The sequence below is a fragment of the Hyaena hyaena genome, unplaced genomic scaffold (genome assembly GCF_003009895.1).
Source record: "Hyaena hyaena isolate Hyena2069 unplaced genomic scaffold, ASM300989v1 scaffold_144, whole genome shotgun sequence".
Classification (NCBI taxonomy): Eukaryota; Metazoa; Chordata; class Mammalia; order Carnivora; family Hyaenidae; genus Hyaena; species Hyaena hyaena.
This window is the reverse complement of record NW_024080776.1, coordinates 2,586,709-2,611,459: the sequence shown is the minus strand read 5'-3', so window position 1 is coordinate 2,611,459 and position 24,751 is coordinate 2,586,709. Positions and strand designations below refer to the sequence as shown.

At 48.8% G+C, this 24,751-nt stretch overlaps 1 protein-coding gene and 1 long non-coding RNA gene across 8 annotated transcripts in view; one reads left to right on the top strand and one right to left on the bottom strand.

The window, feature by feature from the left end:
- The window catches only part of ERI3 (ERI1 exoribonuclease family member 3), a 129,371-nt gene that overhangs the window by 36,142 nt on the left and 68,478 nt on the right, over positions 1–24,751 (top strand). For all 7 annotated transcript variants that reach the window (XM_039238646.1, XM_039238650.1, XM_039238648.1 and 4 more), the window contains 2 exons: positions 4,659–4,718; positions 9,185–9,276. In XM_039238646.1, coding sequence (XP_039094577.1) covers positions 4,659–4,718; positions 9,185–9,276 — 152 coding nt within the window. The remainder of the gene's footprint in view (positions 1–4,658; positions 4,719–9,184; positions 9,277–24,751) is intronic.
- LOC120236048 lies at positions 2,029–5,839 on the bottom strand. Its single transcript, XR_005529564.1, has 3 exons — positions 5,760–5,839; positions 5,138–5,238; positions 2,029–3,171 (listed from the first exon to the last, which is right to left on the bottom strand). It is a non-coding gene; the product is annotated as an uncharacterized LOC120236048 (long non-coding RNA).

Sequence of the window (24,751 nt, the reverse complement as noted above, 5' to 3'; positions counted from 1 at the left end):
CTTTTTTCTAGAAAGTTTCACCTCAGGACTCACATAAATAATTTGGAGTGCAGGAGGCATGGTGGGTTGGGACTGTTGTTCTGAAGCCTTATCTGAAAGTGAAGATGTGGCTGTGCTGTGGCACTGAGTGTGCCATTTCACCTCAGGCCTCAAGGGCCCCCCACTCTCCCTGACCTGGTCCCTGCCTTTTTGTCCAGCCTCACATCTCCCTGCTTCACACCCCCTCACTTCCCTCACACAAGGTCACCCCCTCACAGTCTGCCTCTGCGCATGATGCTCCTCCTACTTGTATGCTGCTCCCACTCTCCGCCCCCCCTTCTTGTCCTCTAGGACTCTGCTCAGGGTCACCTTCTCTGGGGAGCTACCCCTGAACCCCTGGCTGGTCCCACTACACAAAGAGCTGATCAGATGCATTATACTGTGTATATTTATCTGTCTCTCACGAGATTGTGAGTTCCTTGAGGGCAAAACCAGATCTGATCCACCTCTGTCCCATCATTAGGGCCTGGTGCCAAGCAAACACTTAGCACATGTTCCTTAAATGAATGAATATCATTAAAGAGCTATTCAACCACACCTTGCTCCCTGCCACCCCCAATTCCAGGTAACTGTACTGCTGACTCTTTTTTGAGTAAGTGAAGTCTTTTTTGGAAAACCTCAGATCATCCAAATACTGCTCTGTCTCTGTACCAGATGGAGTTATAATGTAGAGAGAGGCATGGACAAAAGATGGGAGCCATCACTGTGGGGCCTCATCCAGCATGGCAGTTCCTGCCTTTGGGGTGGAGATGGAGATATCACAGTCAAAGGGAATTTTTTCCTTAGTAAGTGTGAGGAACAACCCAAAACCTGTGGATTGTGCCTAAGCAGCTCCTCTAGTAGGATTTTCTCTTGTGCACAAGAAGTTCTTAAGAACCCTGGCCTGTGTGCATGTGTGTGTGTGTGTGTGCGCATGTGTGCATGCCTGTGACACGTAAGTACACATATGAGCACATGCTTGTGTGGGGGGCGGGATAGGCTCAGCGGGAAGAGGCATTCTGCTTTGAGTGGGTCTGTAGCCCACATATAGACACTCTTACTGCTCTGTGTAATGGACATGTTATTAGCCTGCTTGAGACCCTGGCTTAGTACCCGTTGATAGTTTGCCTGGAGATTTATTTCTGACAGAGACAGGATGGGACATGTTTCATTCCTTTCCAAGCCCTTTCCCTACCACCTCAAATATCTGCTCCAACTCATCAGATCTCTGCCTCTAGCAGCTGGGCTGTTGCACAGTCCCTGACCATGTGTAGTCTTTTTTGTTGTTGTTGTCATTGTCTTGAAAAAAAAAAAAAACCTAGAAAAAATACCATTTTGCTAAATGCCAGTAAAGGGCTTTGTCTTGCACCTGTACTTATAAAGGCTGAGATTTATTGGTCTCTTTGTCTGAGGAGAAAGAGTGGGTCTGATTATCAGATTGCACACCAGAGACAAGTGCTTATGTAATCAACAAACTGTCTTGGTGTCAGAATACGATTGTGTTGGAGATAAACTGTGAAAGGAGAAAGGGCTGGATGCTGACATGCTATTGGCACTGAGTGGCCTGGGCTGCTTCCTGTATTTGCCAGTGTTTATGATGAAGCCAGCTCGTTCCTGGACAAAGCCCTTGTATGGGTAGGGGATCTCAGTAACCAGTCATGTTATCAGTCAGGGTCAAAAGCCCCTCGCCTTGTGGTTTCCGAGTCTGGAGAAGCGGGAGTTAATCTGTAATCCCTCGGTGAAAGGAGCCACAGAGCACACATTAATTCTTCCTCTCACCTCTCCAGCTTTAAGTGGTTAAGGTCTCTGAGCTCTGTTTAGCCTGTGAGCCCTGGTTCTCAGCTTAATAATACTTGGCTTTGCTCTAGTACCTTTCATTGTGAGGATGTGAAAGCTTTTTACAAATATATATTAACCCAAGTGGGATTGGGTTTAAACTGCAGCATGAAGGATTTAAGTTATGCCTAAGGTAGAACTTTCCAGTATTTATTTTATTAAATTGGCTCTCTCCCTCATGGCTTCTGGTGTAGGTCTTAGAGAGATCTTCTAGGTTGTCAGGTGCATGGACTAACTTTCCTAATTTCACAGTCTCTTCATCTAGTGCCTTGATAGAACACTTGAAAGGATTAATATAGGGGAGTGAGGCCTTCTCCTGGAAGGATGCCTCTAGCTGAACCGATAGCTCAACCCTCTGTGTCTCTGAGGGTGAGTTGAAGTCCTTTAGGAATTCAGCTGTAAGCCATATCTTGCTGAACCACAAGTGGTCTAGAAAGCATGTAGAGAGAGAGGGAGCTGAGCTCACTAGACTCCCCTCAGGCTGATGATTCTAGGACTACTGACCACTGGATAGGAGTGTGAGAAAGCCCCAGGACCCTGGAGCCCTACCCTCTACCACCAGGGTGGAAGGGGCAGGCCTAGCTTGTGGGGAGAGGTCCTGGAGAGCAGTGCCCTGGTTTTCCTTTATGGTGTAGTGATTTTCTCTCTCTACATTAGTGATTTTCCTGGGCCCAGAGCAGGTGCGTGTAGAGTACACAGATGCTGACCTAAGTCCCATTTCTAAGGAGGGAGGGCTCTTGGCAAGGATACCATTGGTTTCTTCTGCGAATCTTTCTGGAAGCCCTTCAGCGTTTAGCTCATCTGAGTGACCATTGGTAAGAGTCAGGAGAAGTGGTAGACCTGCCCTTGTCCCAGAAGACTCAGACTAGACATGAGACTGGCACACAGACCCCAGAGCTTTCTAAGAAGTAAGAGTGGCTATAGGTTTTCCAGGATAATCCTGACCCTAAGCCCCAGCTTCAAGCTAGGGGATATGGCTTGGCTCTGGAAGAACCAAGCAGGAGAGAAGCTGGACCAAAAAGAAGAAAAGTGGGTGCATTGGTGCTAGTCAGTCATCTAGATGTTGGACCTGGAGTTGGCAACAAGCCTACTCTGGACTCTGGCCCCTGGGTGCCTGAGATAAAATACAGGGCCACTGCCTGCTCAGTGTATGGCTCTGGAAGGTATACAGGCTCTGGGTGCTGGCTGGGCTGGGCATAGGAGGGGCTGCCAAGAAGAATGCAGAGTCCATGAGGGCAGGGTTTTCATGTTTTTCTCACTGCTGGATCCCCAGTTCCTGGAATGGAGTCTGGCACATTGCAGGCTGTCCATGAATAGCTGTTGACGAAATAAACGGAGGAGTCTTAGCACTGTAAGATGAAAGCTGTTGACCCAGAGCTCTTCCTCACCCCTTACCCTCCACCCCCACCCCTCAGCAGACCAACTCTTCTTCTCTTTGGCTCAGGCCCTCCCTCTGCTGGGCAGTTCTTAGGTCTCCCAAGCGAGGAAAGGGTGTGGAGGTGCCAGCCGGGTGGGCATGCTGTGGGTTAAAGCCTTGCGAAACAACAGTGTAGTTAATCTTTCTAATTTATTTTCCTTTTAGACCATGGGAAGTCTGTAGGCAGCAGCTGTTACCCAATTAAAATACAGATTAATATAAAAACAGTTTCTGGAATATAAAATAGAGTGGCTGTGTCCTTACACTTCCTTAAAATACCACCTAATAATGACTTGATGAACTACAGAAACCCACCTAGAGGAACTCAGCGTTCTTAAAATGAAAATTTCTTCCCTAAAAGGTGTGTATTACCATTCCATGTAAGTCGCTACGAGAAAATAACCTTCCCTCTTAGAGCCAGCAGTTCCTGTGATTTGGGTATTTGATATTCATTACATGTAATTATAGTTTAATTGGAGTTTAATCCCCCCCACCACTTAAAAAAAAAAAAAAAAAGGAAGAAGAAGAAGTTCCCAAGCAAGCCTGAGATGCTGCTCTCTGTGGAAGTAGCCAGGGGCACATTGGACATGGTGATGATTTCCTGCTGGATCCGGGCCTGTTGATAGGGGCCTCCTGCCTCCGATCCCCGAGGCAGACTGTCCTAGTCTATGTTCAAGGGACATTTTCCTTCCAAACAGTGCAAAGCAACAAGCTTGTTTGAACCTAGTCCTGACCTGGGTGTAGTATAGTCCCGTGAGTCAGAAATTCTCTAGAGCAGATTCATACATTAGGTCTTTTCATCTGCATTAAGTTAAAGGTGTCTATTTCTTACTTGCCTAGTTGGTGTTGAGGGCCCAGGTATTCAGGATGAAGGGTGGATGGATGCCTGTGGGGCTCCCCTGGCTTTTCACAGATGTTAGAGGGGGAAATGCTGGACATCAAGACACAGATAAGGGGTGGACTTGAACCCAAGTAGGGTTGTCCTGTGTGAGCATTCCCTAAGTTCTCTGGGAACTTCTGTGTAGCTTGGAGGTGAATTGACTTTAGACTGTAATTTGTAGGGAGTTAATTGAGCCCATTGAATACAAAAGATACATAATGCATAAAATCTTTTCCCCCCCAAAGTAAAAGCTGAAATAGATATGAAACACACCCTGTGGTCAGTATGTAGATGTGTATTCCCCTCTCAGGGCAGGATGTTGTGAGGGAATTCACCTTGTATCCTGGGACTTTATTCCCAAAGCTTCTGTTAGATTCTAAGCCTAAAGCAGTGCATGCCAGAATCTTTTACAGTAGAAGGAGAAAAACAGAAAGAAAACGATCCAGTCCAGTTTTGGAACCCTGTGCCCTCCTGTTCCACCTATTGGCTATTTCTCTTTCCTTTCAGCTCACCGGGATTATTCAAGCTATGGTGGATGGTCAGCCAAGCCTGCAGCAAGTGCTGGAGGTAGGTTGAATGACCTTTAATTCCTGACCTCTGACCCTTTCCTGCTGCCTTTCTCTCCCTCCCCTCTTGAGAATGTAGCCGTGTAATTTGACTATGATTATGGCTTGATTAGAATAACATTTGCTGTCACATCAGTGACATGCTGTTGAGAGTATTGAACCATTGATCTGTCATCTCCAGCTGTTCCCATCAGGGTTACTGGCAAGATGTCTGAGTGCTGCCCTGAGATCCTCACAGGGCCCCCCACCCCCTCCTGGTCCCTGGCCCTCTGCTGGGTGGCACTGGCAGCCTTTGCTGGGCAGGTCAGGGAGTAGGGGGGCTGAGCTGTGGCACTGCAGAGCTAGCCCTGGGGACTGGAGGTGTTTTTGTTTAGCTTTAGTGTTGGCTTCCTGTGGCATGTGAGCACTTCATTAACTCACCCAGAACTCCCCATCGATGGCTTTTGTTTGCTGTCAGCTCCTCCAGGAGGTGCGGCTGGGCCCGCCTGCCCCACTGCAGCTTGCCGCTGGATGCATTGTGCCTGTCAGGGGTGCAGAGGCTGCACTGGGTAATGATTCCTAATCAGAATAATTACAACAATTGCCTATGTGAGGGAAATCAAATTAAAGGCTTTAGAACCCTTGGCAGAGACCACACTTCTAGGATGTTCTCCTCAGGGAGCTGGAAAAGGTTAAGATGCTGCTTCTTGTGCTCCAGCCTACAGGAATAAGGAAGGGCTGTGCTTGGCCTCAGCTAGTCTCCCACCCCTTCTGGCCTGGGGGTTTTCACCAAGGGAGAAGGTCCCCCTCCCTCTCCCTCCTCTGTAGAGGGAGGGCAGAAGAGAAAAAGCCTATGGATCTCATTTGGTGCTTTATTTATCTTTACAACCAATAAACCCAAAGCTCAGCCCTTATCAAAGCACAGGAGAAAGCAGAGTATTGGGGAGATAGCAGGGCACATCTGCATTGGAGGTAGGCAGCCCAGAGGCTCTGCCCCATGGGAGAGAGAAATGCGGACTGGATTTCTTGGGGCTCCTCAGGATGGAGTCAGGTTTAGGCTTACCTAGTGGCAGGTGTGCTTTCTGCCCTTGGGAGTGTGTAAGTCTAGGCACTGTGATTGGTCAAGCTCTGGGTAGGGTCCGCATTAGGGTACCTGCAATAGATTGGGAGAAGGTAAGATGAGCTCTGAGGTATCCCCCAGCCCCACTGACCCTCTTTTTTTCAGGAGAGATTGACTCCTACGATTGAGAGGTCCCCTTAGCATGGACTGTACCCTGTAAGACTAGACTCAAGGAGAAGGAGGGGACCAATCCTTTCCTATGTCCCAGCCAGGGCCTAGCATCTGAGGGAGGCCAGAGGGCAGGCAGCTTTTTCTTGGAATGCCTCTGGTCAGGATCCTCAAAGGAAGATACCTGCTGTAGGCCAGCACCAAACCAGGGCCGTTGAAGTTATGGGATTTTTTTCCTTATTGGTGATGGTTGCCAGGGAGCTGGGGTCTTCAGGAGGCTTCCTCTTGCTGACCCCAGGCCATCCTGGAGCAGGGTGCTCAGAGGATTCTGAGTCTCACCCAGGAGGCTACTCTCTGCTACTTCAGCACACTGTGTGGGTGAAGAGGAAAGATTCCTGGCATCAGCCTGAATAGAGTCTCTGGCAGGGAGACTAGAACAGGCTCTGCTTTGTTTCTTGGGGTTTTTAAAATTTTTTTTTATTTTTTAATGTTTATTTATTTTTGAGAGATAGAGATGGAGTGTGAGCAGGGGAGGGTCAGAGAGAGAGGGAGACAAAGAATCTGAAGCAGGCTCCAGACTCTGAGCTGTCTGCACAGAGCCTGACGCAGGTCTTGAACCCACAAACCGTGAGATCATGACCTGAGCCGAAGTTGGATGCTTAACCAACTGAGCCACTCAGGTGCCCCTGCTTTGTCCCATTAGCCCTAAATTGGTCATACAGCTAAAGAGCTAACTTCTTATCCTAACCAAGGCCCTGAACAGGTGGCCAGCTACATGTCTGCCTGATTAATTTGGTCCAAGTAGGACACAGGCTAGAGCTTCAGTAGCTGGGAAGGCTAGCCCAGCTGATTGGTGGTTTTCTCAGTGGTTCCTCCAGCTCTTTTTCCATTTAAGCATAGGGGGAAGGAAAAGGACAGGCTTTATTCCAAATGTAGTATCACTTCCCTGGACAGGCTTACAGTGGAAGATTTTCACTAAATATCTATCACATGAGTGAATGGCCTAGGTTCTAAGCTTCGGAAGGACCCCAGTGAGTATTAAGGCTTCTCATGGGGAAGGTTTGGTTTTGCTGAGGATTGGCTCCTGACAGGCCTGTCTTGCTCTTATCTAAGAGCACTGTGCAGGAGTTGGGGCATTGGAGAAGCCCCCCTGGCAGATGGGTCACTTCCCTTGGGGATTTAAGGCCAGTGAGCTGGAGCAGGGTTAGCTGACATAGGGAGCTCTAGGTTTGCCTTACCTCTTATGTAAAGTCTTGGGAAAAGATATACGAGTGTGCATGTTATTCTGTGCAAGTGGGCCAGAGTGGCTGGGGAGACAAGCCATTCAGCAGTGGAAAGTCCAGAATTTAGCTTGCTGAGGAGACTCTTGGCCTGAGAGGGATTCTCCGGTATACAGACTATGAAGAAGGTCAGCACAGTCTGGCTCAGGGAGCAGCTCTGACCTCCTGGGAGAGGACTGCTTTAGCCATGGAACCACGTAGGATCCTTGGCCCTACTCAAAGATTGTGTCTGTGTGTGGCCCAGGCCTCCAGGATCTCTGAGATGTCCAGGGAGCCAGCCTATACCTGCTAGAAGTAATCTTCAGGATTTCCATGGGCTCTCAGTTACTTGCTGGAGTCTTCACAGTCTGGGCTAACCTAGCCCCTGGCTTCATTTCCTGTCCCTCCTTTCTATACATTGTGGACATTGATCACACTATTCCCTACTCATATATCAGTAAATTAGTAGGTATCTTTTGAGAAGCCACTGTGGTAGGTTAGGGATTAAGACAGTGAATAAGATAAATAAAAGTCCCTGGCTTCATGGTGCTTATAGTCTGGTGGAGAGGGCAGACATTAAGCACACAATTCTCAATTACAAAATGATTGTGCGTGTGCCTTTGCCTCTGCCTGTAGCATCCTTTCCTATGTTCCATCCTGTCAAGCAAACCCAACCACAAAATCCCGAGTTCAGTTGTCTCTTTATGTATGAAGCCTTCCTTTCTGACTCCTTCCTCTGTAAAAGATAGAGCTAGCCATTTCATCCTCTTGGTCCTATAGCATTCTGGTCACTTCTCCATGGCTGCATCTATTATATTGTATTATGATGATCTGCCTTTTTCGCCTTCTCAGCCTACTGTCTATTTTGTGGTAGGCACTTAATACCTTATTACATTTAATTCTCAAAACAACCCTGTAAGGTTAGTCATCCTGCCTCGTTTTATAGATGAAGGAAACTGAAGTTCAGAGAGGTTAAATGACTTTTAAATGACTTCCCATCAGTGACACAGCCAGGATATGGAAGAGCCAGGGTTAGAACCCAGATGTGTCTGACTTTCAATCCTGTGTTTCTAGCTTCTTTGCCTTTAAAAACTAATCCTTCTGCAGGAGTGGAGCAGTGGTGTTCTGCTATACGCTCACCCCATGCCTGGGATCTCCTGAAAAATAGGCGATACTTCATGAATTCTTTATGATAATTCTCTCATTATATACTGATTTTAGTGTTTGTACTTCCAATTTGAGTGCAAATGATAAAACCGATCAAAGGGATGAAGGGAAAGAAATACTTATAGTGTATTTAAGAGCAGGTTTTATCTCTGTCTAGGAATTGAGCTCAGCCTTCAAAAGAGTCCACTGAATTTGAATTTGAATCCTCAGCTAGGAGAGGAGAAACATGAAGTCTGGGGCCAGTTTATGAGCTTTTAGTAACTGAAGCAGGCAGTGCTATCCCCGGGACCAAGAAGGGGTTCCGGCCCAACAAGGGAGCTTTTTTTGCTAGATTCACAGTGAAGATTAACTTCACTTTCATGGGGGGAATAACCAAATTCCTAAATGTGGTTGATAAGTCTTTAGTAGGAGGGTGAAATGAGTAAGTGAATGAAGGAACCTGTGGTTTGGAGTCCCTGCTTGGAGCCTTCTTCCAGCCTGTTTTCATGGCCCAGGGCAACCTGTGTCTGTGCTAGGCTCTGCTTTTGAGGACCCTCCTACTGGGATATGTCCTTATCCTGTCTGGGGCAGGCGGTGGGACAGTGGAGGGACTCCCTCCTCCCCCCACTCACTCGGGCTTGTGGATCTTCCTGCAGGAATTGTCCTCCTGGTGCCCCCACAGCCCTGAGCCAAGGCTGAGAGCCCAGAGCAGAGCCATGGCTGGATAAGATTACAGTTTTCTCCTGCTCTGATTACAAGCAGCTTATCTGCGTTTCACTGTTGTGGCTCTTCACAGACTCAGGAAGGAAAAAAGAAAAGGGAAAATCTCACCTGTTCTTGTTGTGTACTTTTCAGAGGGTCGATGAGTGGATGGCGAAAGAAGGCCTCTTAGATCCAAACGTCAAGTCAATTTTTGTCACCTGTGGAGACTGGGACTTGAAAGTCATGTGAGTATGAGAAGACTACTTTGCTGGCAGGGCTTGGAATCTGTGGGACTAGGTCTTCCTGTCTCAAGCTTACACGTCGACGCCTACAGGGAAGCTGAGTCAGAGAGTCCCTGGGTCTTCAGGGCTGCTAAGGTAAGAAGAGGGGCTGGGAGCCCTGTCTTCTGCCTCTGGAGCAGGGAGTAGACAAGTCAAGGACCCTACTGGGACTGCTGTTGTTGGAGCCATCCTCCTTTGCCAGGTCCCACTGCTCAGGACAGCCCTTCCAGTTCTGGGGTTACTTGTTGTCCTGGAAGGGAGGGAGGGAGGGAGGGAAGGGTTATAAGAAGTTCCTTTTTCTTTTCTTTTTTTTTTTTTTAAGAGAGAGAATCTTAAGCAGGCCTGTGCCCAGCATGGAGCCTAATGTGGGGCTCAGTCTCACAACCATGAGATCATGACCTGAGCTGAAATCAAGAGTTAGGTGCTTAACTGACCAAGCCATCGAGGTGCCCCAGATCCTTTTTTTTAAAACACTAGTATTTTTATTCCTGTTTTATGGAGAAGGAAATTAATGCATAGAGAGGTTAAGTAACTTACCCAAAAACACACAGAGCCAGGATTCAAACCCAGGCAACCTGGCTCCAGGGTCCTTTATCTTAACCATTTTGCTGTGCTGCCCTTTTATCTGGAGTACAGAGCCCTGATGATTCAACTGAGGGCCCAGTGGTGAAATGAGAGAGGGCTGCTTACAGGGAGCTCCCCAAGTCTCCAGCCTCCTTGTCCATCCTTTGTCCCCACTGCTTTTTCTCCTTTGTCTCCCGGTCCTGCCCTGGTTATAGAAGACAGAACTGGTTCCTTTGCCGGGTTGACACTTTTGCCTCTTGTCTATCCTTATGGATACCTGGCTTCAGACAGCCCCCAGGGAGATAAAGCAGGGTGGAGGTGGTGGGGGCACTGTTTGCTGAGGATTGATAGAATCGATACCTCTGTGTTCTTTGTGACCGAAGGCAGCAGTAAGCATTCTGTGTGTGTGTGTGTATGCGCGCGCGCGTGTACACACAAGCTTTGTGCATAGGGTGGGGTATTGGTGGGAGATGGGGAATAGTGGCTCTGGAGTGACATTTCCTACCAAATTAGGTATTATCTTCTCACCAAGGTCCTTCTTTATGCCTTTTGGATGCTGGGTATTGAGGTGAAGTCATGCACTTAGGTGGATGTCAAGCCTGCTACTGGACACCAACTCCCTAAGTGAGGCAGGAAGAGGAAGAAGCCCAGATCACATAAACACCCACACACATCTTCATATCCCTCAGGTCATGTACACATGCATACGTCTAGGTGTGCACACAGGACTCCCAGAGCTCCAGAGGATCTTTGTGCTCCCAGATGACACTCGTGTCAGGGAAATTACGGAGGCTGGATCTGGAAGCAGATATGAATCAGGGGAGGGTTCCATGGAGAAGGTGAGGAGGAGGAAGGCTGTTGCTCTTATTTATGGCATCTTGGGAAGCTCTGAGCACTTGAAGCAGAGAAGAGATTTAGGTGGATTTCAGCAGCATAAGAGAAGCTATTTGGGGTGGCAGGGTTCAGGCTGATTCCCAGCATCTGTGGCTCATGTAGCCTAGTCCAGAGGCCTAGTTTCTCCAGATAGCCTCCCAGGACTCCCACTCTTCCAGTGGTTTTCACTCTTTGGGGTGTTCATATCCCAGACACACATATTTCATTTCAGAATCTTCTTCATTAACTGTGAATGGCACATGCATACATGTGTGTATGAAAATGTCCCTGTGCAAGAATGCAGGGACTATCTGGCCGGGCCTCCTAAGCTTAGGTTGGTTTCTCTATAAGAAGAAGAAGGAATTTCAGAGGATGTTGTCTTCTTTGTGTCTGGCCCATTCTGGTCTGTAACACCAGTTTAGCCCTGTGGGCCCAGGACAGATTTTGGTGTCTCAGGAGGCATCTTCACAAGAAACGATGTAATCAAGAAGAGGGATTGGATCATTGAATCCAAACATATAGGAGAAGAAACCAAATTTTAATGAGCATGCACCATACCTCATTCAGTACTTCTGTCTTCCCTGGTAGAAGGTGGTATCTCCCTTTTATAGATGCGTAACACAAAACAGTATTTAAAACCAAGGCCCCAAATGCTAAAGATTCATAGCTAGACAGAATTGAATTCTAAGACCATGTTGCTTCTAAAAGAGATGGGTTGGGAAGACTTTGGTTGCTGGTTTGGGTTTATATTGAAAAGGCCAGTGAAGCTCTGAAAAAGAATATGCAGGAAGGAAGCAGATGTCAGGTGGCAGGGGTTGGGGGGAGGAGAGCTTTGTGGCTGCCTTTAAAAGCAGGACTCCGCATAACTGCTGGGAAGACTCTTAATTAAATGTGTAACAAAATAAAAACAGCCAGAGAGGAAACCTAAGTAGTGCTGCGTGACAGTGCACAGCTTATCGGTGTTCCTGGAACCTCTCATCAGATGGCTCTCGTCAGAGCCATCACCTTTTTATGCGCCTGGTAAAGGCTGCTGATGAGCCTGACAAGGGTGGTGGTAAATTGACACCTGCAACTTGTTAGTATGTGGCTTACTTCTTATTTTGACATCCATTTTCAGATTTAACTGAGTCTAAGGAATTCAGAAAATATTTTCATTTCCCACTCTAGTTTTCTGGAGCCATGGCTCCTTCTCATTGCCGCCCTTCCTCTCTCTCCCAACACGCACCCCCAAGCAGCTTCACATCACTTTTGTTGGAAAGGGCCTGATTAGTGAGGCACTGAGAAATGGGAACTGAAGTGGCAGCGGAAATCCCACTGGAAAAAAGAAATCTGCTCCTGTCCCGACAGAATCATTTTGTGTCCATCTTTTGTCAAAGCCAGAAGAGTTGATACTCTGTGGGCTTTGATGCTGTAGTCACAGAACCTGCTGAGGTGGGTTTTAATTCAGTGGGCATGGATTTAATTTTCCTTCTCAACTTGTTTAAGAAATGACACTTATTATGGCTTTGACCCTTGGTCAGCTTGCGTCCCCTACCTGACCTGCCTTTCCTTTGCCTTACCTCGTGGTTCTTGAAGCTCCTCGTGGGAGTTAGTGTTCTTTCACCAAGTTTCTCTCTTCTCTGCCTACCCAGGTAGGGAATGCCTCCGTGAGTGCCATCTTTAACATGGCAGCAGAGGTCCTGCTGGCAAAAAGCAGTCTGCTTTCTCTGCCATCTGAACGCCAAGCTTTCACATCCAACTGCTGATTCTGTATCTCCAGTTAGGTCCCCACAGTCCCCCTAAAGCTCAGGTGTCATCTTTCTCCCAACACCTAGTCCTCCAGCTTACTCTCAGGTTGTGACTGGGACCTCCACCTGGTAGTTTTATCAGCAACCCGAGACGACTCCTTGATTCCTTTTCTCTAGCCACAACCAATTAACTGCTAAGTCTTGTTGATTCTTCTTGCCAGGGGTTTCTCAAAGTCATTGCCTTCTTTCCATCTCTGCTATAACTGCCCTAGTTCAGGTCACCATATTCTTGGATTAAAAAGTCCTCTAGCTAGTCTCTCTGACTGCAGTTTTACTTCTTCTGTGGGATTCTCCTAATTGCAGCAAATTATGTCACAGCCCTGTGCAACAAACACCTTCGAGGCTTTCTCTTGCCCTCAAGGCAGAGTCACACAGTTTTATTGAGGCTCCAAGGCTCTTGCTTACTTCTCTTACCTCATCTTTCAGTACTCTGTGCATCCCCTGACCCCAGCTGGATGCTCCAGCTAGCCAGTTCCTTAGGACCCATCATTAAAAAAATTTTTTTGTGTGTTTATTTTTGAGAGAGAGACAGAGAGAGAGAGAGAATGAGAGAGAATGTAAGCAGGGAAGGGACAGAAAGAGAGGGAGACACAGAATCTGAAGCAGGCTCCGGGCTCTGAGCTGTCAGCACAGAGCCTGACGTGGGGCTCAAACCCATAAACTGTGAGATTATGACCTGAGCTGAAGTCAGACACTTGACCTACTGAGCCACCCAGGCGTCCCCCTTAGGATCCATCTTAACAACATTTTCTAGGTGCCTTCCGGTGTGCTTCTGGAATGTACTTATTTATATATGGAATTGTATAAATTCTACTTGTATGTCTCTTTCACTAGATTGTGGGCATCATAACTTTGGACAATGTTTGACATGTAGTATTTCAATAAATATTTGTTGAATAAATGACAGCTAAGTAATGGAGTGGGCCTGTGGAATCTGTACTCAGGAAGAATGACAGAGGATCAGTGGAAGGTAGATTCAGGGAGAATGGAACAAAAGAAGAAATCTTGGGCCTTCCTGCAGTGTGAGGGGTTGGAGAACTGTGCTGTTAATGCCAGGTTGTTCTTGGCTTTTCTCATTGTTAGTACTGGTGTTGGGTCCTCCCCGCATGGTGGGTACTGGGCCTGGGCGGTGGAGGAGTTTGGTCCTAGGAGCAGGGTGAAGGACTTTCTTTGAGAGATTTGTGCCTTCCAAGACTGAGGGCTAGGATTGCTGTGGACAAGTTTATATCAGATAATAAAGATAGCCAGCATGTATTGAGCACTTATTACATACCAGGAGTTCTGCTGTGCTATTTACACATTATCTCATTTAATTCTACCACAGTCTTATGGAATAAATTATTTTTATAACTTTTTTTTTTAAAATAAATGATGAGGAAACTGCAGCCCAGAGAGGTAAGTAATTTCTTAAGGCCTCACACCAGTTTGTGGCAGGGATTTGAACCTAGGCATTCTGACTCTGGAAACCATGTGTTTAACCACTATGCCATCTGACCATCTGCTTTTGTCTTTCACGGCCCATGGCTTTGTGCTATGCTGGGAATGCCTTCTTTCCTTTGTTTGCACTGAGTGGCAGATGTTCTCTGACACCCTAAGCTGCTGGTACCTGATCTGGTGTTGGTGGAGGTCTGCACTGTTATGTTTGTTTTGACATAGGGGTGTGGTTGGCCAGGAGGTGTGGTGAGGGATGATTTGGGGCTGGGAGCCTCCTTGATGAGATACAAATGAATGAGTCCTCAGATCTGTTTTAAGGAAACCACTGCCAGTATCATTTTGGATACTCTCTCCTATAGTATGTTTGGAAACACGTGGGGGAATCTCATCATATCACTAAGCTCGTGAAAGCCTTACCCCTTGTCCATGGGTGTGCCAGTTGGTCCCAGCTCTGAGCTGCATCACCTTTGATTAGCAGCCTGCTGGGGGAAGGGGCTTGAGTAAGAACTCCGTGGCAGTCCTGACTTGTCTCATTTCCCGATACTTTTATCTGTCACTGCAAGTGCTTGGGCTCCCCTCCTGAACTAATTAAGTTTGCATGTGTTTAGACACATTGCCAAATAGGGCTTAGCAAAGCGGAACTGAGCTACATCTCTTTCTGAGTAAGGAAGGAAGGGTAAATGAATGCTCTTCCACAGGGGCCAGGGAGAAGTGTGGATGACATGGAGTGGGTGTGTGTACAGATGATAGGCATTCTGCCCTGGCCCTCTTAGGAACACAGCAAGCCTGCAGAGCAACCTTCTGATTGGCTGGCAGGGGTAGGTGAGGGCCCACTCTCCAGCTCTCTTAGTGAATTGGGAATTGTAAGAGGGTTGAGGATGGATAGAAGACAGGCTCTGATGTATGATTTTTATCCCAAGCACAATCAAAACTGAATGTTGAATTCAGTGGGATTTACAGAGTAAGTTTGTAGGGCTCTGTGCTCTTTGCTACCAGCCTGATCCTACCTAGCCCCCAGGCCTAAAACCACCTGTGTGGCTAGCAGGCTGCCTGAATAGCTTTCTTTCTAAGTCTGTGAGAGTGTGGACAACTTTTTGCCCAGAAGATCCCAGTTTCCCCTGTTCAGTCTTAATGATCCCTATGAGATGGCATCAGGGGGAGGTGAGGGAAGAAGTACTACTGCATAGAATCTCCCCACCTTAGAGGTAGGGGTTTGGTCTAATGACTCGCTATAGTGAGGTGATAGCTGACAGCATGTTTTCATGCCAGACTATTGCCTGCCTTTTCCCTAGTGCTGGGTAGTCTGTGGTCTGAGATGCTCTGTGGCAGAATGTACTTGGGTCTTGTCCTGTCCAGACAGCAAATATGGGGGCATTACTATGTTATGGACTCCTTCTCTGAGGTGGGGAGGGAGGATATTTCCTGCAGAAAGTAGTTCGGAAAGCCAGCTGCCAGCCATGGTCAGTCCTGTAGCTTGGAGGACAGTTTGTCAGCTTCCTGGCCTTGAAGAGGCTTTCGGTGGGCAAGATTGGCTCAGAGTCCCGACCAGGCTCCCAGTGCACACTGAGTGTGTGTGGCAGGTGGGGAGGAGATTCTGGAGGTTGTATAGGAATTCTGGGCCTTTGAGCTGTAGCCTAAGCCCAGAGAGAACAAGAACCAGACCTTCTGCCCTCCCTTCAGCTTCCCTAGAGCCCTCTCGTCAGCAGAGGTGCATCGGGTTAGCCCCAAGAAGGCAGCTTGAGTTGATGGGGTCATGTTTCAGCTGCAGCTAATCCAAGTCACTCGATATAAATCTCTCCCTGCTGCCTCTCCCCTCCTTCCCATCCCCAACCCACAGACAGGGAAATGAATCCTGGCCCTCGCCCTGAATACATCATGGCAGGCCTGCCTCTAATGAGAGAGGGCCATTCATTGTAGGGTGAAGCTCCCTGCAGAGCCTGAGATGCCATTAATTAAAGAAGAGCCACCTGAAGCCAGTCGTGCGGTGCAGGCTGCCACGCTCAGATGGAGTGGTGGTGGGGTAGCCTCGTTAGCCTGACAGCTCCTTGGGCCGAGAGTTCTTGGGCTCTGAGGAGCGAGGGGTGCCCCGCCTCCCCCCCAGAGCTCGCAGGTCTCTAGGGCCAGCCTACTCACAGAGACCTGAGAGTTCTCTCTGACATGTCCTAGGGCCCAGCACTCATAGTAAGGGACTCCTGAATATGGTCTTGGTGGGATAATCCATATCCTGTGGGCAGGCCTTAGGGCAAGAGCAGGTGTCTCTGGAGTCCATGGGGACTGTGCCCCTTTTCCACTCTTCTCCATGGGTCCCGGAGCTGCAGGTCAGCAGACAGCTCAGCCTGTGTCCTTGCCTTGGGAGCCTGGGTTTGGGGCAGTTGGTCTGCTCTGGAAGGACTTTGGACCTAGGGGTTACTGCAGAGAAGTTCTGTTAACTGATCAATAAGTATGGCCCCTCCTTGGCAGGCAGTCTCTAGTGTTTCTCATTCTGGGTACTTTTAACCTGAATGGGGGGCTCTAATGTTGGCCTCCTCTCCTCATCTGCTAGGAAGGTAACAGAGAGTCTTAAGCACGTCAGTGATGTTTGGAACTCCTGGATTGGAAGTTTTGCTTGGTTAAAACCTTGATCAAAGATAAAGACATTTGTGTAGTAAGTGATCAGGCTTGAGATGTTTATGGCGGTGGTGGGAGTCTCCTGTTTGGGCCTCCGGTTTGGGCCTGCTACAGAGCCACTGACTGAACGGGTGTCTCTTTACTGTTTCACTGGTCCTGAGGCAAGTGTTGCTGCCTAAGTAGTGGCCCCCAGAGTTATACTCTTACACTCCCCTTGACCCTCTCTGAGGGTCTTCTTGTCTCCTCCTTGCTGGCAGGAGGGGCTGTAGGCACTGAGACCTTTGCATAGCCCAGAGTTGGGGTAGCTCAGCCAATGTCTGTCTAGCTTGTCAGGAAGACAAATTGGTCCTATGGCTCTTTGGGACGGTCTCTGGAAGTCTGATTCTATGGCAGAATCTGACAGGCTGCTTCAGAGAGCCTCAGAACCAGCTGGCGGCATGGCCTGACCATATGTTCCATCTCTGCTTTCCCACAGCTCACCTGGTACAGAATAGAGGCTGTCACTCACTACTTCCTAGACCTGGGACTCAGACTGCACTCCTCTGTGTTTTGAACATTTCTGTACCTTCTCAGGCCTTGGCCATTTATTTGGGCTCCTCTGTCCTCTGGCAGATTGAGAGTGAAGGTTGGAGGGCATGTCCCCTGAACTCCCAGGAGGAGGAGTTTGCTCCTGGAAAATATTTTACTTTGGGTAAGATATTTTTGTGTTTTGAAAACAAAACAAAACAAAACAAAACCAAAAAAAAAACCAAAAAAAAAAAAAACCAAAAAACCCTCCTTGTGTGACTCGTGAGACCCAAATCTTTTTTTCTAATTTTTTTTAGAAACCAAGGTATGAAGGAGGTATGTTAGGGTACATAAATTATACAGATGTGAAGTGTACAGCTCCGTATGTTTTTATACAAGCATGAATTCTGCAGCCACCACCCAGATCAAGGTAACCTTTTCCATCATCCTAGCAAACCTCTTGTGCCCCTTCTCAGTCATAATGACCTCTACCTGCCAGGTGACCACTGTTCTTTGACTTCTGTTACTTTAGGTTCATTTTGCTTGTTCTGGACTTTCAATAAGTAGAATCATACAGAATGCACTCTTTTATGTCTGACTTCCTTTGCTCAACATGACATACGAGAGAGTCCTCCATAGTTGTATATATTAGTAGTTCAGCCTTTTCATTGCTATATAGTTTTCCATTGTATTTCCATACCGTGCTTTATCTCTGCCCCTTTTGTTGGACTACAGTTTTTCTTTACCTCTTTGGTACATGTTTGTCAAAGGAGTATGTAAATGTTCAGTGTGATATGAGAATCTCCCTCATCCTTTAAAACCTAATTCCCATCCTTCAGATATGTGGTCTCTCTGTCTCTTCTGGAACCTACACTGGCTTTCCTCTTCTCTGAACTCCTATGATACGGAGAGGCTGGCCCCAGGCCTGTGGCAGTAGCCTTTGAGCCATACTGACCCATTTAATTGTATTTTCAGCAGATGTTGATTGAATACCCACTCTGTGTCTCACAGTATTCTAGGTATTGAGGACATAGCAGTCAATAGAGAGATAAAACTTCTAAAACCTCCTGCCTTCATGGAGTTTACATTCCAGTGCATGCAGCCAGCACTGTGCTCTGGCCTTTGGACCCTGATGCCAGAAGAATCTTGGTTTTGTCCAGGCTCCTCTATCCTGTGGGATTCTGAAGGAGCTGGGTGCCAGTGGCCCTTGCCACATCGATAAGGCCTCTGTAGGGCTTATGGGCTCTTGTCTCCCTCTCTTGCTGCTGCTGCTTGGCAGTAAAAGGGTGTCTAGTATTGGTGCTTCCCTTCCACTATCCAGGAATCTGATTCCCTCTGTGAGAGGAGAGAATTAATCTCCAGCTTCCCATGCCTGTAAGGTGAGTGACCTCTGTTTTGTCAGTGCTTGCCAATCTGTCCTCTCACTCCCAGCCAGGGTAATGGAGACATTACTTTGTGTTAAAGCAAACCACAGTGGATGCTGTACCGATCCAGGCACTGGGAATGATGGAGCAGTCTGTGAGGATCTCCTCCCAGGTGTGCAGGCATCTCGAAACTACAGGGGCATCGACACCTGAGCAGCTCTGGTCCTGAACTGGGCCTGGCCGATTCAAGAAGAGAAGATGCCCTGCTGCCATATTCTCTTTAACCACCATCTGTGCCAGTTGGGTGGCTGCTTCCATTTGGTCTGAAATAGGTTTCTTATATTAGGCTTCTCTAAGAGCACATGAGAGGCTGCAAACACCCCAGTGAGGAAGAGGAGTCAGGAGACAAGGGTCTTGGAAGGTGAAGGCTGGGGAGCTCAAGGCTGCAGCTGGCATAGTGGACCGTGCCTGAATGATCTGTGGACTTTGGGGGCTTAGCTCAGTAGAGCTTGGGAAGGATGGCTGTGAGTGGGTGGGATAAATTTTCAGTGTCCGTGGCTAAAGGGTGACATACTCAGGCTTGATAGTTCTGTAAAACTGTTTCTTCCAAAGCCTGCAAGGATGTTGGTTTGGGGAAGAAAGCCAGCGAGCCCAGAGAATCCCGGGAGCCTGACAGGCCTTTTTCTCTGCGATTCTTTCTTGCAGGCAGCCCGAGGCAGGCTGTCTCTTTGTTAACAGAGTGACAGCAATGTGACACCATGGAAATAATTACTAACAAATCACGGTGCTGACTGCAAACAGCTCTCTGTCTTCAGAGGCATGTCAGGGTGCATTAGAGCAGGACTGGAGGAGCAGCACATGTGGGGGCCGAGACGCAGCCCGCACTCAGACGCTCTCCTCTTCTTCCCTCAGCCTGACCCCTTTCTGCTATGGCTGACTCTCCTGCTTGTGGCCTTTTCCTGTAGGTCAGCTGAGGAACCAGCTGGATAAGTGACGTGGCTAGTCCCACTTCCTCTGGGCAGGTAGCTAGGACTCCCATCTTTGCTAAGGAACACCTGGGTAGTGATGAGAGCCAGGAGTTTTTTGATCATAGAGCCAAAAGGCAGAGAGATGCACCATTTCTGATTTACTCTGCCAGTTGGGACCAGCTTCACCTGCTAGTAGTTTTGGGGTGATGGGAAATATTTGCTCCAGCTGGGCCCAGAATGTGGGGGAAGCCTTGCATATCAGTGGTGGCTCAGCTCCCCTCCCCCACAGCCCTGGTTTCTTCTTCAATTGCCATAGTCAATTTTTGGTAAGTCGACTTTGTCCATTCCCTCTTGGTTAGCAGAGTGATTGCTCTGACTGTCAGGGCTGTAAATAATGTTCCTGGTGTGTGTGGCTGGAGGCAGCCGTGTGGGGTGGGGAATGGAGTGGAAGGAGGAGCAGCACTCTGAGGGCTCCCTCGCTCTCCCCCCTCCCCTCTCATACAATATTTATCCAGGGATGGGAGTCAGATGCAGTGACCTCAGGGGTCACCCAGTTAAATAGCTTCTGAACCTCCCTGCATTCTAATTGCTGCAGTTGTCCTTTGCTCTGGAGACTTCTCCTCCCCATTGTCTGCTGAGGCACACACTAATGGCTCTCTTCCCTGGCCCTGTTGGGAGGCACTTGGGGGAGGGAGGGAAGGGATAGGGCTCATTGCTACCTTCCTTTCCCTGGGGATAAGGGAATCTGGGGCCTATTAACAAGTGGCTTTAGCTAGGAGGAGCACAGACCCCTGCCTCCCTCCTGCCCCTTCCCCAGAGCTGGCTAGAGAAGGCGGCTAGACAGTGGCCTTGGTTTGTAGGGCTGAGGGGCTGCACCCATTTTGAGTCCTTTGAGCAGAATTATGGGAATGGTAACTTCTGTAAGGCGACAGACCCTTGAGTGCTCAGCTGATGAGCATCATCTTGGTTTCCATGGATGGTCCCACATGCAGGGTTTAGAAACTTGTAATGAGTGATATTTACTGTTGGAATATCTGCATTTTGTCCAAAGATTGGCCAGATGCAAATGTCTCTTTGGTCCCTTGGAGGTTGATTTAGGTGATTGATGATGGTAGCAGGTGTTCCTCGTTTGGTGACTTAAGAGTGGCATATACCACATGTCTTCACTAGGACCTCCTTGTAAATGTCAGCTATGCTCCACTACAACTCTTCTCTTCCAGGGAATTCTTACGGAAACTGCCATTGAAGGTACTGACCACTGAGTACGCTGGAAGTGCTGGTATTCCAGCAGTAGCCTATAGTTAGCCCCTGTTGAGAACTACTCCAGGCCAGGAAATCCTGTACTGGGGACTGTCAGGAGCACCAGGTGATCAGGACAGAAAGACCAGTACCTGTATAACTAACTACAGGCTGAGGAAGGTGGAGTATGAGAAGGCTACAGAGAAGATACAAAACAAATGCCGTAAGAACCCAGAGGAGCACAGTAGAGAGACTGAATGAGTGAGGAATATTTTTTACCAGGGAATTTTTTTTACAAAACAAAATATTTAAAAAAGTTCAATATTACAAAGTATATAAAAGTTGAGCTGCTCTGGTCAAAGCTGAGCACAGTTTAAAAACCACTATTCTGTTCTAATGCCCTCCCCTCCCCCCACCCAGAAGGGTGACTCTGTGTAGGCCAAGTGCTTACATCCCTTGAAGGAGTCAAGGGAGCTGGGGTCAGGGCAGAGGAGATCTGCCACAGGGTAAGAGGAACAGCTGTGTCTGGGAGTGTATCCGAGCAGAGATGAGTCTACATCACAGAACCTGACCGCTTGCAAGATGCCTCTCCGTGGCGCCTCCAGAGGGCATTGTAGGCCACACAAAGGCAGCCCAGGCAAAGGGTCAAGATGGCCGTAGGCCAGGTGGAGACTATAGTCGGGGATGAGTAAGACATCTTGGAAACAGCCCAAACTGCTAAGGAGCTCCTGATTTCCTTGGCCAAAAAAGAGAATAACTCATCACCTGAGACACTGACCAGAGTGCCCTGGGAACCTCCTGTCACTAGCTCCCCCATCTCCCCCTACCATACTCCCTGGTGCCTCCTCTGCCATTGCATCTGGGAGAGAGGTCTAGCCAGGCCCTGGTGGCTGCTCCAGCACTTCCCACATCACCACAGGTGGGGCACTGTGCCCTTTCCTTAGACAAATTGTCATCGGGGAGACTCTGGAGAGATGCTTGTCTTATTGTTTCAGTGGAGAGGGGCTGGGGAGGTAGAAGATATTTGACTTCCTAAAGTATTTGTGGTACTGGGGAAGTGCATGTTCTACTGTTCCACAGAGTGTTTGAGGCACTTGTGTGCTTCTTGTGGTCGTTTTTGTGGGCTCTGTGTGGGAGAAATGGTTGGCAAGTGGGCCAGCAAGCAATGGAGCAGGGGAGTGGCGTTTCCATATCAGTGCCTTTCAGAGGCTTTGAGCAAGTGCTCGGCAATGGGGATTTGAGGTTGGTTTTCTCAGGGAGGACTGGCAGCCTGGCTTATGGGGCGTCCCTCTGCTCTGCTTGTATTCTGGTTTCTGTTTGGGAACTCTCCAGAGCAGCATGTCTGGGAACACTTCCAGCTGTGCCGCCAGACCCAGACGCAGGTGACGGCCTTTGGTCTGTACCATAGGGAAACCAAGAGGAAATTAAATGTCATTTGCCCCCTACACAGCAGGTCGCTGCCAGATCAGACTGCTGATCAGAGCTGTGCAGAGGGTACCCCAGGGAAGGCTTATGCCTGCAACCATGCCCTCTGAGCTGTGGAGACTCCCAGGTGATGGCCTGGCTCATTCCCAGGGCTTTCTCTGCCAGGCTGGGTTCACCCTGGCCTAGAGCCCAACCCTGTGCTACTTGGCAGCTGTGGCCTATGCCAGGCCAGAGGTGTGTGTGTACCAGTGGGAGGGAATGGAGGGGAGGGGCAGGGCCTGGCAGTAGAGGACAAATAGGACGCAGTGAGGTGTCAGCCCTTCCTCAGAGAAGCTGCATGGTGTTGTGGAAAGAGCTTCATGGTGTTTAGAATGAAGAGACTTGGGTTCAGATTCTGGCTCACCTACTTACTAGTTGTAGGAGCTTGGGAAAGTCACATTTCTACTCCACTTCCGTGTCCTTATCTGTAAAACGGATATTACGATAACTCTGGCTCCTGCTACCTGTGGGGAAGTACTTCCTTTTGGGACTGGTGCCAGAGTTTCCTCACCACCTGCTCCTGCCCTAGATCTGGAAGGATGGCCTGGAGCCCCTTGCCTTTGGGCCTCCCTGTGAAGCGAGATGGCTGAAGTGGATAGGAAGTGGGGTGGACAGTCTGGCCCAGAAGGTACAGCTGGTGATCTCCCCCCAACTGAGGCCTTTCCTTCCTGTCCTGGTCCTCTCAGCTAGGCAGCCCACGGCCTTTATGAGATGAGCATGGATCATGGCGGTCACCTTCCCAATTGCAGGGCTCAGAGGGTCCCCTCCAGCCTCATACTTGTACTCTCCTTCTGTTGGGAGGACCTTAGGGCTTGTCCTAACCCCTCCCTTGCCTTGAAGTCCTAGCTGTGGGCCGTAGTTCTTGTCTGCAATGACATTTATTAATAGGGCTTTGGGAAAAGATGTTTTAATACTGTAAGGTTCTCCCTAGAAAACTCCCCACCCCCACCACCTCACCCCCCCCCCCCATCTGAAGCATGGCTGCTGGTAGTGAAATTCATTAGTGTTCCCTGACAGGCAGTGGCGACAGAGGCACTCGCTGTCTGCTTCCCGCTCCCTCGCTCTCGTGCTCCTGCTTCACGCACACTGATATTTAAAGCTGATGGGCTGCTTATAGACTTCTTGTACCATGACAAGTTTGGGGAGGGGGGGTGGGGGAGGAAGAGACAGACAAGGAGCCAGCTGTCACGCTGGTATTTCAAACAGTACTCTCTCCTGACCCTTTGCAGGCTCCAGCAAGTGTATCATCTTTCTGAAGTCTGTGGTTGGAATTGTAACCTGCAGCTGTCCCAGAGGATGGGGGCAAGTGTGGGAGCAAAATGGGCTGAGAAGTCAGCACTCTCTCAGGGCTGTGGCCGGCAGAGAAGAGTGGAAGGACAGTGTGTGTGTGTGTGTGTGTGTGTGTGTGTGTGTGTGTGTGTGTGTTCAAGCAGAGGGGACTGAGCAGAGTGTATGTAAGTGCTCCCCAGCAGTGCTCTCCCATCACCAGAAACCGGATGGCCCTTTCTAAGTCTTCTCTCCTGGAGTGATCATTATGTTTCATGCCAATTATCTTCTGGGTGGCCTTGGAAGCTCCCTGAGTCTAGGAATCAAGTTTGATTGACCTCTGCCCCTGAGGGTCCTGAGTCTCAGTGATACCCATAAGTATGTGGTGGCAGTTGAGGCAGAAAGTTCTCCCATTTTGTGTCTAAACTGGGGCCTTGACTTTTGTTCCCTCCCTCCTATTTGTGCACTGATTCTTTAGATTTGGAGAATGAGTCCCAAGTGCCTCCTTCATGCACAACTCTTCCTCTTATCCCAAAGCTTCTTGGAATTCATTTCCTGCAGTTGTTGAGTGTTTTTGGAACTTCCCCTTTCCGTGTCATCCCCAGCAAAGCTTCTCCAGTATTTTTTTCCTGACTAAGGCACTGTCTTCTCAAGACTGGTGGCCTGGAAGCCTCTCCAGAGGCTGTTGCAGCATTGGTTACAGCTGCCCTCCTTACAGCCAGAATCCCTTCTGTGAGTTTTTATGTATGAATGTGTTTCCCTTGGCTGGACCCTGCAAGAGCAGGGCATGGAGGTGATGTAACCTGCCCAAGGACACATGGGCACTTGACCAAGTTGTGCCTTAGTGCAGCAGAGCTGTGTGCTGGGTGGGGGTTGTACTGCCCTCTCCCTGCCCCCATCAGGGCCCTTCTAGCTCCAGGGTCTGCAGTGGGGGAGCCATTAGAGAATGGGCCTGACTACTCCTGGCTTTTTTAGCCTTGTCATTGCCATCAGCTCTGCCATTGGCTTCCTCAGTTTCAGCACAACTGTGTGTGTGTCTGTCTGCCTGTCTGGGGGGCAGAGAGGGGTTACTGGACACCCCTCTAAAAGCACCCTGGACATCTCCAGGTAGAGAGTGGAGCCAGAATGCTGCTTCTGTCTGTAGACTGAAGTGTATTCTTGAACTGCCCAGGGTCATCTTTAATGTGATCACCTTCTACAACCCTTCCCCCTGGCCTCCATCCTTTACTCCACCCTGCACTCTATCCTGTAGGCTTCTAGGAGGGGTTGCTGGCATGGGGCTGCTGTCTCAGGCAGCACCTTTGGTCTCCCTCCCTGACCTTGCTGATCCCTGCATTGCCTGAAAGCACTGAGGGCTCAGCCTGCC